Raw genomic sequence first — 14054 nt, forward strand, 5'->3', positions numbered from 1 at the left:
TTACCACAGTGTTGTCGACATTACACATTTCATCTGTCACTCAAGCACATGGAGAGAATGGTTAGCAAACTAGAAAAAATATTTCTTTGTCAAGCAAAGTAAATTCATCATGTTGCTAAGATTATCCGTCTTGTATCCTAATAAAAAGAGATTAACAAACAGACATTAACATGAATACACAGACTGACATATCCCCACACATGCATTCATAAACACACACGGCCATTTAAAGCATAGATACATTCACACAGAGCCACTTCATGTGTTGCTATTCTTTTCTGCCTGATTTTTTTTCTGACTGACCAATGACAGCTTCCCATGTCAGCCCACCTGTGTGATCACATTCAAGTAGAGCTCTGAGGCTGAGCACTGAGGGGTGACTGGGTGAAGGATTAGTTGTGTTCCTGAAACACACCAGTGCTGAATTTATTATTCAAGCGTGTGTGTGCGAGCGAGTTTTTATGAATTACATGGTTGTGTGTGTGCTTGTTTCTAAAGACGGCTAAGTAAAATGATCTGAGTTAAATGTACATTTGTTGTTTAAGTCCCCAGATATATATATATATATATATATTTGTATATAAAGTGTTTTGTTATCAAATCTGCTTTTTATATGGATATTCACAACGAATAAATAATAAATGATTGCTTCAAAATGTCTGACCTTTGTGTTCACAGGTCCAACTATCAGCTTTCACCTCAGGATGTTCAACGGTTAAAGGAACTGGCCCATGGGTCATCTCATGACCAACAATACAGCCTTAGCTCACCTTATGAGGCCAAAGCTATTTGAGTTCACTGAAGAAGACCCTGAGAAGTGGCCGAAAGCTCAGAAAACAAAAGGAGCTTCTGGTTGAATTGATCCAGAGTAAACTTCAGTGCTCAAAATGTTTGTTGTGTCATCCAAACCATTCAGATGGTGACGGAGCTCCATGCACCTTTCATGACTTCAAGCCTCATCAGTGTCACACCAGAAGATTCACAGGAGGAAAGTATACAACAATAATAATAATGATGGCTGAGTTACATGTAGCTGCTCCACTTCAATGGTCCTGCAGTTGTGCATGCTGGACCACTGTCATGTTTGCTGTGTCACTTTAATACAACAGAGGACTTGGTCAGTGATTTGAATGAAAACCTGATTCATGTGAAACACGTCCATAATAACACATGTGACTGGAAACACAGCACCTAACTTTTAAAAGCTGCTTTTAAAAATTACGCAGCTGTACCAGAGCGATCGTTATGACTACATTACTTTGTGAATAATAGTTTATAAGATGTGTAATGAATAGATACATTTACTTCTCACTCTAGATGACAAATGTAAAGAGGTTGAAATCTGAATTAAATCTGTTGTACCCACACTAGTTTCTATTTCATTGGGAAGTTATTTTGTTTTTGGTTTCATGTTGTACATCATGACAGATGTATGCAGGTCCCTTTCATATTAATGATTGTGTCCTCACTAGATGATACATCTGACAGAACAACTACACGAATGAATACATACTAACTGCTAATCTACCCAAAATGACTTCAGTTTGTGTATTTTTCAAGTTGGTGGGTGCCATGAGGAAGTTTGCTCCACACACACAGAGGAGTGTGTGTGGCTCTTAAAAGAGCCTTTGTGTCGATGGTTTCAAGCAGCTTTGCTTTACTTGGACTTGGGGGCCTTCTCGGTCTTCTTGGGCAACAGAACAGCCTGGATGTTGGGCAGCACGCCGCCCTGAGCGATGGTCACTCCGCCCAGGAGTTTGTTGAGCTCCTCGTCGTTGCGGACGGCCAGCTGCAGGTGGCGGGGGATGATACGGCTCTTCTTGTTGTCGCGGGCGGCGTTTCCAGCCAGCTCCAGGATCTCAGCGGTCAGGTACTCCAGCACAGCCGCCAGGTAGACGGGGGCGCCGGCACCAACGCGATGTGCGTAGTTGCCTTTACGCAGCAGCCTGTGAACACGACCGACGGGGAACTGGAGCCCAGCGCGGGAAGAGCGAGTCTTTGCCTTCGCTCTGGCCTTTCCGCCGGTTTTGCCTCTGCCTGACATGATGGATGTTGTTTGTTTCCTTAAACACGCTAGGAGAAACTGCGGCGAGCTTATCGAGCCCTCCTTTATATATCCGCAGATCGAGCGGGACGGTTCATGCTAGACCAACCTGAATAGAAGCCTCCAGCAAAGCAGCGGAGGACGGCCTGCACTTCTGTCCAATAAGCATAGAGTACTCAGGCGGTGGGTTGTTTCATTGGGCGACGCTGAGCTCCAGGAGGGGCCTCTCACCAATCAGGACCCGGGGATCTGGAGGAGCGTCACTATTTCACGGCTAGCTCCGCAGCTTAAAAGCCGGCTGTCTCGCCAACACTAGACCCTTTTCCCGAATCAGAGACAAGCTACAAAATGGCAAGAACCAAGCAGACCGCTCGTAAATCCACCGGAGGCAAAGCCCCCAGGAAGCAGCTGGCCACCAAGGCTGCGCGCAAGAGCGCCCCGGCCACCGGCGGCGTGAAGAAGCCTCACCGTTACAGGCCCGGTACCGTGGCTCTGAGAGAGATCCGTCGCTACCAGAAATCTACGGAGCTGCTGATCCGCAAGCTGCCCTTCCAGCGCCTGGTGAGAGAAATCGCTCAGGATTTCAAGACCGACCTGCGCTTCCAGAGCTCCGCTGTCATGGCTCTGCAGGAGGCCAGCGAGGCTTACCTGGTCGGCCTGTTTGAGGACACCAACCTGTGCGCCATCCACGCCAAGAGGGTAACCATCATGCCCAAGGACATCCAGCTGGCCCGCCGCATCCGCGGAGAGAGAGCTTAAACTGCTGCTGCTCCACTGACTATAACAACGGCTCTTTTAAGAGCCACTTCACTGTACTCAAGACAAAACTCCTTCGTTGCCCTGCTTGTTAAAGACAGTTAATACATATGACTAACTAGAGAATTGACTGCAGAGCTTAAAGTACATAGCAATACCATTGGAGTATTGAATAAATTAAGTAATAACAATATAATAAATTATAATCAAGTTATTACAGTACATTACAATCCATCTTTTTAAACATTTAACCCGATTTACAACATTAATTGAACAGGAAACTTATTAGCATGTCATATTGCCATATTTACAGGAATTGCAGTCAAACATTTGTTGCTTTAGTAGCTCTGCATAGAATACACATGGGAAGGTACACAAGCTAAGACCCGGCCTGCTATTATTCTAACATTCATGAGGTCTGATATTTCACTTCAACTGTTAAATGGAACCATGGTCACAGCTGTAATTCAATTGTTTTATTATTTAAAGGGAGATGACTGATCTACTCTGTGCAAAAACTCATCAAACAGCTTCCGCTAATTAAGAAGGTGCTTTTGGTAAAACATTACAATGGTTTTGAAAGACAATCCCCAGGGATTGGAGCCCATGCAAACAAGTGAACTATTTGAAGCCTTGAACATAATTGTAACAGTTGCATTAAAGGCATTCATCAAGAGAACATGTATACCCCACTGATATAGACTCAGATGAAAATATTAAGTATCACTGAATGCTGTAAACACAATCACAGGCTGCTATCATCTCACTGCAATTATATTTGCATTGATTTCCAAGGCAACGATATATAAGACCTCCCCCCCCCCCTTTTCTCTTCCAAAATGAGTTCAAAAGCACCACAGCTCCACCAAAACCCGTTTCCCAGCTGCTTCACATGTTTGTTCAGAGTGACCGAGTGAAAACAAGCACCGGCTGATGATTCCTTTGCACTAAAGTCACGTTTTTGTGCAGGCAGCAAACAAACCGCTGATGGCTGAGGCTCCTGGGGAAGTTGAGCCAGACCTCCTGTCAGCGCCGTGAACTTTTCATGCTGAGGGTGCTGGAGATTCATTCTATAATTAGGACTTAATTCAATATCCATGTTGAAATAGGCAATTTGACTAAATATTCACTTCAAGCAATGATCATATCAATATTGTAGCACATTTAACACTAGGATACATGTTTATGTGTATTATTTTAATCATTGTGTAAAATAATCATTAAAACATGGCAAATGTTTTTGGAAAACTATTGGTCTTGTGAGTGAGAGATCTCAGTCAACCTGTCCATATGTTACCTATTGATCAATAGATCAAGTCTTCTCAGACTTTTATAGCCAATAACACATTCATATTACAAATGAAGGCTTGAGTGTCAACACGCTGTGTATCCAGAATGTACACGCGTATGAAGTTTGTGTAGATTACTGTGGGTAAGTGGTAGCATGTTAACAAGTTATTTGAACCATTCATACTTTACGTATGTAGTGCTTTATAAACAAACACTATAACACAAAGTACTTTCCATGCTTGCTGCGGTAAAAACAAAACCCCTACCCTTCACTAACGCCCGTCACTTTACAATTATAACCACCAGGGGGGGGAAAAACTCCTCATCCTCGTTAGTGACACAGATCACTGATTTGTGAAAGTAGATTATACATCCTACAGTACAAAACTGCTGTTGCATTTAAAAATATCTATTCTCAGATGTAGAAGCTATGCAAGATGTTTTAGATTTATTCAAGATGGCTCTTCTTCAATTTAATTAACCACAGTAATATCATTAGTTAAAAGTGGCCGTCTAAATATTATCTATGATATGGTCATAATATGGTCATGTCATTAGAGTCAGGACAGTTTGCCTCCATAGAGAAAGTCTGTGGCTCTTAAAAGAGCCTTTGGTTTGATGTCTCCACAGAGGCGTTTACTTGGAGCTGGTGTACTTGGTCACGGCCTTGGTGCCCTCAGACACGGCGTGTTTGGCCAGCTCCCCGGGCAGCAGCAGACGGACGGCGGTCTGAATCTCCCTGGAGGTGATGGTGGAGCGCTTGTTGTAATGAGCCAGACGAGAGGCCTCACCGGCGATGCGCTCGAAGATGTCGCTCACGAAGGAGTTCATGATGCCCATGGCCTTGGACGAGATCCCAGTGTCGGGGTGGACCTGCTTCAGCACCTTGTACACGTAGATGGCGTAGCTCTCCTTCCTGGACTTCCTCCTCTTCTTTCCGCCCTTACCGGGGGCCTTCGCCACCGCTTTCTTGGAGCCCTTCTTGGGCGCAGGCTTCGCTGGTTCAGGCATTGTCACGATATTTTTCGTTCAATTGAGTACGGACTCTGGTGGCCAGGCTGTACTTGAACACATCACATGTAAACCAACATGTGCCGTTCCCCCTCTGTCATTGGCTGAATTTGGAGCGCCAGTGTAACAGCACGTGGGAGTGTCTCCGTGTTCGTGAATCCATTATTCTGCTGCTGACAGATGTTGAACTGTAGAGCTCAACTGTAACATTTGGAAGGTTAAGAAATGCAAGATGTCTGAAACATATTATAATTTATGTTAGTATCCCATTTGTATCATTTAAAACAATCTGAACCAAAGCCAACTGATACACAGCTCTAAATGATAAGGGAACCCTTAATGGTCCCAGTAAAACACCAGGTCAGTTCAACTTCAGGTTTATCAATCTGTCCATTTAAGAAGCACAAGTGATTGTGAGTACATTTTAACCTATTTTGGTGCAAATGAAAGTGACAGGCACTGTAAACCCAGACAGACCACACACACACACACACACACACACACACACACACACACACACACACACACACACACACACACACACACACACACACACACACACACACACACACACACACACACACACACACACACACACACACACACACACACACACACACGCACACAAACAGGCCCCACTCACTCGTTCAGAGCAACACGGTGATATGTAAGGAGCGTTACCATGAACAATCTGGTAAGTGACTTTTTTAAAGAACAGTGGAAACAGTTCAAATACAAAGTTTCTCTCTGGTAACATCTGGTTACACAATCAATCAAGTGCTGTGTTTTATTTTTGTGTGTATTGCAATAGGGTCTCGATTAACCAATGAGTGAGTCAATAAGTCAGTCAGTCAGGGTCCAGAAGGCTGAAGTGTAAGGCCGTTGCCAAAGCCCTGCAGTACAAGGGGACGTCAGTGGCTAACGCACGCTGTGGTGTGCACGGAGAGGACACTTGTGTGTTCTTCATAGCAACAAATGTAGTTGCTGAGTGTGAATTTAGATATGCACTAAATGGCTGTGTATATTATTGTATATGTGTGAGTGTCTGTGTATTCATATTAATGTCTTCTTGTGAATCTATTTTAATTAAAATACAAGGCAGATTAGTTTAGCAACATGATGACTTTATTTAGCTTGACCAAACATTTTTTTTTTCTGTTTTCTTACCACTCTCTCCATGTGCTTCAGTGACAGATGGAATAAGTAATGTCGACTACACTTCCTTTATTTGTGGTCACATTGTTACTTTGTCTATAGTTATATAGATCCAGGGGTGACTCATTTTTCACCAACGTGTGTTTCTGCACAGACTTGAAGCGTAAAGGTCCTCAACATCCATTCAGAGCAACAAACTGGTGAGGTGCAGCACCTAAACAAACAGCTCTGTCCATGGTCCTTGAAGATATAAACAATTTAGTTTTGTAATTATACTCTGAACCTTAAAAAAAATTCCCTATTTTAATGACAGCCACACATCAAGTTGATGCAGCTACAGAGCTCATATTCAAAACTCAGAACAGAGAAGAAGCTGTAATAAAACAGGTGAAGCTGAGCTAATGGAAAACAAAGCTTCTGACGATCATATAGGAGAGTTCAACTGGTAGTGGACGTTGTTCCGGTTCACATGATTTGGAGAGCAGCGCCATCTGTTGGCTTCCTGATGTTTCTTAAGTATATATACACAAACATGTATATGATGTGAAACTGCAATTGTCATTTATATGAGCAGCTCACCCGCAACTTCAGTACTCTACTCGTTCTTATGCAAGTGTGTATATATGTTTAAGTGTATTTATATAAATAAAATTATAAATATAAAGTGTTTTTAAGTGTCACTTATATATTTAGCAGTTAAAGACCAGAGGAAAAACGATGAATGAATATTATAACTAATGTGATTGTACAAAACTGATTTAAACTTAAAAATACTCTTTAAAGAAGTATGGTTTATGAAGTACAGTAGAAATCGCTGCATATCATGTCTTCATAGCCAAAAGCTGTACTATATATTTTTTTTGTTTTGATGTGAGATAACTTCGAAATATTATTAACAATTAGAAATACTCAGAGTGCTGAGCAGAGGATGTGAGCTCTCATTGACTTGGTGTGTGGCTCTTAAAAGAGCCGTTGTGTTGTTGAGCTGTTGGAAAGTGAGTTTATCCGCCGAAGCCGTACAGAGTGCGGCCCTGTCTCTTCAGAGCATACACCACGTCCATGGCGGTCACGGTCTTCCTCTTGGCGTGCTCGGTGTAGGTGACAGCATCGCGGATCACGTTCTCCAGGAAAACCTTCAACACGCCGCGGGTCTCCTCGTAGATCAGACCGGAGATACGCTTCACTCCGCCACGGCGAGCCAGGCGGCGGATAGCGGGCTTGGTAATTCCCTGGATGTTATCACGGAGAACTTTTCGATGACGCTTTGCGCCGCCTTTCCCGAGACCTTTTCCTCCCTTTCCTCGTCCAGACATCTTGTTCAGTTAGATGAGATCTAGTCAATGAGTTTCTCCGCGGGAACCACAGCTATTGATAGCTTGACTGAGGACCTGATAGAAGACCGAGGCCGCCGTCTTCCTCCTCTGTGGATCCTCATGGCAGCTGATAATTAAGTCTATTGTGCTCTATTGTCCTACATCCAAACCTCCACAGATTTGGATGTAGGACGGCAGATATTAAAGTCTGACACTTTACCACTTGTGTGTATTAGGAGTAGGACTGTAGCACGTTTTCATCAAGAAGGAGTAGTGCCTGTGAAAAAACGATTGGTTAAAAATTAGAGTAACATTAGGACTGTTTGGGAAATACTTAGAGAATGTATGAATATTGAGCAACCTTGAGTGAAAAACAGTGGTCACACAAAGAGTCAGTTCACGATTTATCCCTTAGCTCTCCTGTTATCCTCAAATTAAAAAGTATCCTTTGAGTCATTTTGACCCCAGCAATTAAAACACTCCATAACATTATTATAATACAAATTGTTACCTAAGTATATGTTTCCAGTATGGTTTGTTTCATTGTTGACTACTCAAATTGCTTTTTATCTAAAACACAACCCCCAACCAAAAGTAAATGTTATATTCAAAAGTGTTAGTGCCGTATAAGCACTTGATGCTTGTCTTGAACTGTTTTGGATAGTTTTATGAACATGCCCATTTATTATTAGTCCACGGTGACAGTGTGACTATGTTCATCTTTCATTTGGTATCATTGGATACTGACCAGTTTTAAAAGCACCTCATGTATGCTTGACAATGTTGTTGATTACAAACTGTCATTCTGCTGGATTATATTTTACTACATTCATCTGGTTTCATTTGCATATATGGACCTCGGATAAAATGGTCATGGTTTTGTGGTGGTATCCTTAGAGTCGTATTTTCATCCCCCGCCACCTGAAGCTGCCCGTCAACAATGACGAGGAGTTCAACAAACTTCTGGGCAGAGTGACCATCTGTCAACTTTGTCTTTCCTTTCCTACCTTTGATTCATGACTTAAAATCTATGGTTAAAATCTATAAGATCGACAACAACACTGTTGTTGTGGTTTTGCTATGAGCTTGGATGGGGGTGATTGAAGGGGTGGGGGGTGTTTTTTTTTATCATTGTGAGAATTGAAAGTACTCTGTGTTATAGTGCTTGTATAAAAAGTAATACATAAATCAAGTATGTTTGAATGGTTACAATTACATGTTTACATGCTACAATTTACACAAACACTTTCACATACTGCACACGTGTGTACATTCTGGATACACATAGTGTTTGTTGACACTAAGGCCTTCATTTGTTATTTGAATGTGTTATTGGCCATAAAAATATGAGAAGACTTGATCTATTGATCAATAGGCAACATTGTGGGCGGCTGTGGCTGAGGGGTAGAGTGGTCGTCCTCCAACCTGAAGGTAGGCGGTTCGATCCCCAGTCTGAACCATCTGCATGCCGAAGTGTCCTTGGGCAAGATGCTGAACCCTCAATAGCCCCCCATAGAATAACAAAGTGCTGCAAGTAGATGCACTGTATGAATGTGTGTGTGAATGGGTGAATGTGAAACTGTACTGTAAAGCGCTTTGAGTGGTCTTCATCAGACTAGAAAAGCGCTATATAAATACAAATCCATTTACCATTTACCATATTGACAGGTTAACAGATATTTCTCACACATGGGTCAAATAGTTTTTCAGAAACGTTTGCCATGATTTAATGACTATTTTACACAGATAATGATTACCATAATCTACAGAAACCTGTATCCCAGTGTTAACATGGTGAGCAAAAGTTGGTATTTACTCAGTAGAGAATTTGCTAATTCCAGTAAAGCTTAAACATTTTCTGGAAAATAAATGATTGAACCTGTTGACTTTTTGTATAAAATGAGAGAAATGTGCCACAATCTTAAATTAATCATCGCTTGAAGTCAATATTTGTTTAAATTGACAAATTCAACATGGATATGAACTGTAGCGGCAATGACTCTCCAGCAACCTCAGCATGAAACGTCGAGGCGATGATAGGAAGTCTGGCTCAACTTCGCCAGGAGCCTCGGCCATCAGCGGTGTGTTTGCTGCCTCCACAATTACTTGACTTTATTACAAAGGGATCATCAGCAGGTGCTTGTTTGTACTCGGTCTCTCTGAACAAACATGTGGAGCAGCAGGGAAACGGGTTTTGGTGGAGCTGTGGTGCTTGTGAACTCATTTTAGGAGAGAAACTAGTGGGAAAAGCCGCTGAGCAGCGCTGCTCACCGCGGTGAACGGGTCGTGTTTGGAGACTCCACCGACAAAATGCAGAGAGCATCAGAGCTCTTCATGAGTTCAATTTGAAGACAAATAAGTCCGCTACCTGCTGCCTCACTGTCAGCCTCCAGCACCGCTTACCCACTGACTTTTCACTCGTTATTGAGTGAAGAGAAAACACAAGTGTCTCGGCGTTCACACTGCACATAGGAGCCACAGCTCGACTGAGTCTTCACGGTTCTCATGGTGTGTTCATGTACCGCCTCCCGATCAGGACTCATCATCAGTCCTGTAACTCACTCCGATAGTTCGTCGTTGATTTAAACGCAAAGAGAAAAATGGCAGAAGTCGCTCCAGCTCCAGCTCCAGCCGCCGCCGCCAAGGTTAAAGCGGTCAAGAAGAAGGTCGTGAAAGCGAAGCCCGCTGGCCCCAGCGTCAGTGAGCTCATCGTGAAAGCCGTGTCCGCGTCCAAGGAGCGCAGTGGCGCGTCAGTGTCCGCCCTCAAGAAGGCTCTGGCTGCCGGAGGTTACGATGTGGAGAAGAACAATTCCCGCGTCAACACCACCATCAAGAAGCTGGTGGTCAGCGGGACCCTGGTCCAGACCAAGGGAACCGGGGCCACAGGCTCGTTCAAGATGAGCAAGAAGGTGGAGACCAAGGTCCATAAGCCGGTGAAGAAGGCCGCTCCCAAAGCGAAGAAGCCCGCCGCCAAGAAACCTGCAGTGGCTAAAAAGCCCAAGGCAGCGGCAGCAAAGAAGCCAGCAGCCGCCAAAAAGTCCCCGAAGAAGGTGACGAAACCAGCAGCGGCCAAGAAGGTGGCCAAGAGCCCTAAGAAGGTGGCGAAGAGCCCCAAGAAAGTGGCAAAGAGCCCCAAGAAGGTGGTGAAAAAGGCGCCTGCTGCCAAGAAAGCCCCCGCGAAGAAGGTCGCCAAACCCAAAGCGAAGAAGACCGCAGCCAAGAAGAAGTGAGCTGTCCTCACAGTGAAACAGGTCTATCCTGGTAAAAGGCTCTTTTAAGAGCCACACACGTCTATCCACAAAGAGCAGACTCCTCATCATCCATCACCACTGTCAATAAATATGTAGAGACAGAGTCCTGAGGTAAAGGGAGATAAGTTGGATAGAATCATATGAAATGTCTCTTACGATGTCAAGATTTAGAAGTTAGTTAATATCAAAACATAAAATAATATAAAACATAGTTTAGACTGTGTGAAGGAGTAGCCGATTTCTACCGTCACAAACAGATCATGTAACATGATGTTCAGCCATATCCAATTTACTTCATGCACTTTCTAAAGAGTGTGCCTTTGTTGTTATATTTATCGTAGTTTCCACATGTCTTTCCTTGCTAAATATATAATAAATATAAAAGTGACAGCTGCTTAGAAAAATGACAATTCCCGCTTCACATCCTACAACTTCACTGTACTGTAGTAGCATCAGGCTGCCAACAGATGGAGATGTTCTCCAAATTATGTGAAGCGGAACAACGTCCCTTACCAGATGAACTCTCCTCCATGTCCTGTCAGAAGCTTTGTTTTCAAGTAGCTCAGCTACTCCTGTTTTATTGCAGCTACTTGTTGAGTCATGAAGGACGGTTGTTGATACTAGTTGTGTTCCTGATACACACCAGTGATGAATTTATTTTACATTTAGTTTGCAAGCGTGTGTGTGTTCGGTGTGTGCGAGCGACTTTATATGCATTTAATGGTTGCGTGTGTGCTTGTCTCTAAAGACGGCAAAGTATTATGATCTGACCTGATACAATATCCCTGTTATCACTGTTTGGACCATATATATTTGCTTAATTGTACATTTGTTGTATATACATATCAGGGGACTTAAACAACAACGTCTTCTATATATATAGAAGGCCAGGATGCACTACTGTAATAGAATTGTAGGTTTCACTACCCTACCTCCTTGTCATTGGTCCAGGAGGAAGTGGGGCAGGGGAATCCATTGATGCTCTTAATGGATGTTGTGGAGCAGATCGCAGCCGTTTTACTCTTCAAGTCTGTGCAGAGGTGAAAAACTGAGATAACTGTATCTAGATAACTACAAAAAAATGTATGGTATTACCACAGTGTTGTCGACATTACACATTTCATCTGTCACTCAAGCACATGGAGAGAATGGTTAGCAAACTAGAAAAAATATTTCTTTGTCAAGCAAAGTAAATTCATCATGTTGCTAAGATTATCCGTCTTGTATCCTAATAAAAAGAGATTAACAAACAGACATTAACATGAATACACAGACTGACATATCCCCACACATGCATTCATAAACACACACGGCCATTTAAAGCATAGATACATTCACACAGAGCCACTTCATGTGTTGCTATTCTTTTCTGCCTGATTTTTTTTCTGACTGACCAATGACAGCTTCCCATGTCAGCCCACCTGTGTGATCACATTCAAGTAGAGCTCTGAGGCTGAGCACTGAGGGGTGACTGGGTGAAGGATTAGTTGTGTTCCTGAAACACACCAGTGCTGAATTTATTATTCAAGCGTGTGTGTGCGAGCGAGTTTTTATGAATTACATGGTTGTGTGTGTGCTTGTTTCTAAAGACGGCTAAGTAAAATGATCTGAGTTAAATGTACATTTGTTGTTTAAGTCCCCAGATATATATATATATATATATATTTGTATATAAAGTGTTTTGTTATCAAATCTGCTTTTTATATGGATATTCACAACGAATAAATAATAAATGATTGCTTCAAAATGTCTGACCTTTGTGTTCACAGGTCCAACTATCAGCTTTCACCTCAGGATGTTCAACGGTTAAAGGAACTGGCCCATGGGTCATCTCATGACCAACAATACAGCCTTAGCTCACCTTATGAGGCCAAAGCTATTTGAGTTCACTGAAGAAGACCCTGAGAAGTGGCCGAAAGCTCAGAAAACAAAAGGAGCTTCTGGTTGAATTGATCCAGAGTAAACTTCAGTGCTCAAAATGTTTGTTGTGTCATCCAAACCATTCAGATGGTGACGGAGCTCCATGCACCTTTCATGACTTCAAGCCTCATCAGTGTCACACCAGAAGATTCACAGGAGGAAAGTATACAACAATAATAATAATGATGGCTGAGTTACATGTAGCTGCTCCACTTCAATGGTCCTGCAGTTGTGCATGCTGGACCACTGTCATGTTTGCTGTGTCACTTTAATACAACAGAGGACTTGGTCAGTGATTTGAATGAAAACCTGATTCATGTGAAACACGTCCATAATAACACATGTGACTGGAAACACAGCACCTAACTTTTAAAAGCTGCTTTTAAAAATTACGCAGCTGTACCAGAGCGATCGTTATGACTACATTACTTTGTGAATAATAGTTTATAAGATGTGTAATGAAGATACATTTACTTCTCACTCTAGATGACAAATGTAAAGAGGTTGAAATCTGAATTAAATCTGTTGTACCCACACTAGTTTCTATTTCATTGGGAAGTTATTTTGTTTTTGGTTTCATGTTGTACATCATGACAGATGTATGCAGGTCCCTTTCATATTAATGATTGTGTCCTCACTAGATGATACATCTGACAGAACAACTACACGAATGAATACATACTAACTGCTAATCTACCCAAAATGACTTCAGTTTGTGTATTTTTCAAGTTGGTGGGTGCCATGAGGAAGTTTGCTCTTTGGAGATGAGTGTGTGTGGCTCTTAAAAGAGCCTTTGTGTCGATGGTTTCAAGCAGCTTTGCTTTACTTGGACTTGGGGGCCTTCTCGGTCTTCTTGGGCAACAGAACAGCCTGGATGTTGGGCAGCACGCCGCCCTGAGCGATGGTCACTCCGCCCAGGAGTTTGTTGAGCTCCTCGTCGTTGCGGACGGCCAGCTGCAGGTGGCGGGGGATGATACGGCTCTTCTTGTTGTCGCGGGCGGCGTTTCCAGCCAGCTCCAGGATCTCAGCGGTCAGGTACTCCAGCACAGCCGCCAGGTAGACGGGGGCGCCGGCACCAACGCGATGTGCGTAGTTGCCTTTACGCAGCAGCCTGTGAACACGACCGACGGGGAACTGGAGCCCAGCGCGGGAAGAGCGAGTCTTTGCCTTCGCTCTGGCCTTTCCGCCGGTTTTGCCTCTGCCTGACATGATGGATGTTGTTTGTTTCCTTAAACACGCTAGGAGAAACTGCGGCGAGCTTATCGAGCCCTCCTTTATATATCCGCAGATCGAGCGGGACGGTTCATGCTAGAC

At 43.2% G+C, this 14054-nt stretch overlaps 4 protein-coding genes across 5 annotated transcripts; 2 read left to right on the forward strand and 2 right to left on the reverse strand.

Annotated features, from left to right (window-relative positions):
* Positions 1 to 1657: 1657 nt before the first annotated feature.
* Positions 1658 to 13955, reverse strand: LOC132996529 (histone H2A-like). Of its 2 annotated transcripts, none has more exons than XM_061066824.1 (2): positions 13567 to 13955; positions 1658 to 2063 (listed from the first exon to the last, which is right to left on the reverse strand). In XM_061066824.1, exons 1-2 carry the CDS (start codon positions 13947 to 13949, stop codon positions 1658 to 1660), a joined length of 789 nt encoding a protein of 262 aa, XP_060922807.1. In that variant the 5' UTR covers positions 13950 to 13955. The 2 variants fall into 2 exon arrangements, with proteins under 2 accessions (XP_060922807.1, XP_060922806.1); XM_061066823.1 differs by lacking the exon at positions 13567 to 13955 and adding an exon at positions 7542 to 7569 and having other exon boundaries at positions 1658 to 2031.
* On the forward strand, positions 2393 to 2803 carry LOC132996528 (histone H3). The gene has a single exon (XM_061066822.1). The coding sequence runs from the start codon at positions 2393 to 2395 to the stop codon at positions 2801 to 2803; it is 411 nt and encodes a 136-aa protein (XP_060922805.1).
* LOC132996532 (histone H2B) lies at positions 4727 to 5101 on the reverse strand. Its single transcript, XM_061066826.1, has one exon. The coding sequence runs from the start codon at positions 5099 to 5101 to the stop codon at positions 4727 to 4729; it is 375 nt and encodes a 124-aa protein (XP_060922809.1).
* On the forward strand, positions 10149 to 10799 carry LOC132996534 (histone H1-like). Its single transcript, XM_061066828.1, has one exon. The coding sequence runs from the start codon at positions 10170 to 10172 to the stop codon at positions 10797 to 10799; it is 630 nt and encodes a 209-aa protein (XP_060922811.1). The 5' UTR covers positions 10149 to 10169.
* Positions 13956 to 14054: the final 99 nt, after the last annotated feature.

This window comes from Limanda limanda, chromosome 23, assembly GCF_963576545.1.
Source record: "Limanda limanda chromosome 23, fLimLim1.1, whole genome shotgun sequence".
NCBI classification, from domain to species: Eukaryota; Metazoa; Chordata; class Actinopteri; order Pleuronectiformes; family Pleuronectidae; genus Limanda; species Limanda limanda.

Coding starts and splice junctions, on each gene's coding strand:
- LOC132996532 (XM_061066826.1), bottom strand. CDS start 5,101: ATGCCTGAACCAGCGAAGCCTGCGCCCAAGAAGGGCTCCAAGAAAGCG.
- LOC132996528 (XM_061066822.1), top strand. CDS start 2,393: ATGGCAAGAACCAAGCAGACCGCTCGTAAATCCACCGGAGGCAAAGCC.
- LOC132996529 (XM_061066824.1), bottom strand. CDS start 13,949: ATGTCAGGCAGAGGCAAAACCGGCGGAAAGGCCAGAGCGAAGGCAAAG. Junction 2,064..13,566: donor GAGAAGGCCCCCAAGTCCAA/GTAAAGCAAAGC, acceptor AGCGTGTTTAAG/GAAACAAACAACATCCATCA.
- LOC132996534 (XM_061066828.1), top strand. CDS start 10,170: ATGGCAGAAGTCGCTCCAGCTCCAGCTCCAGCCGCCGCCGCCAAGGTT.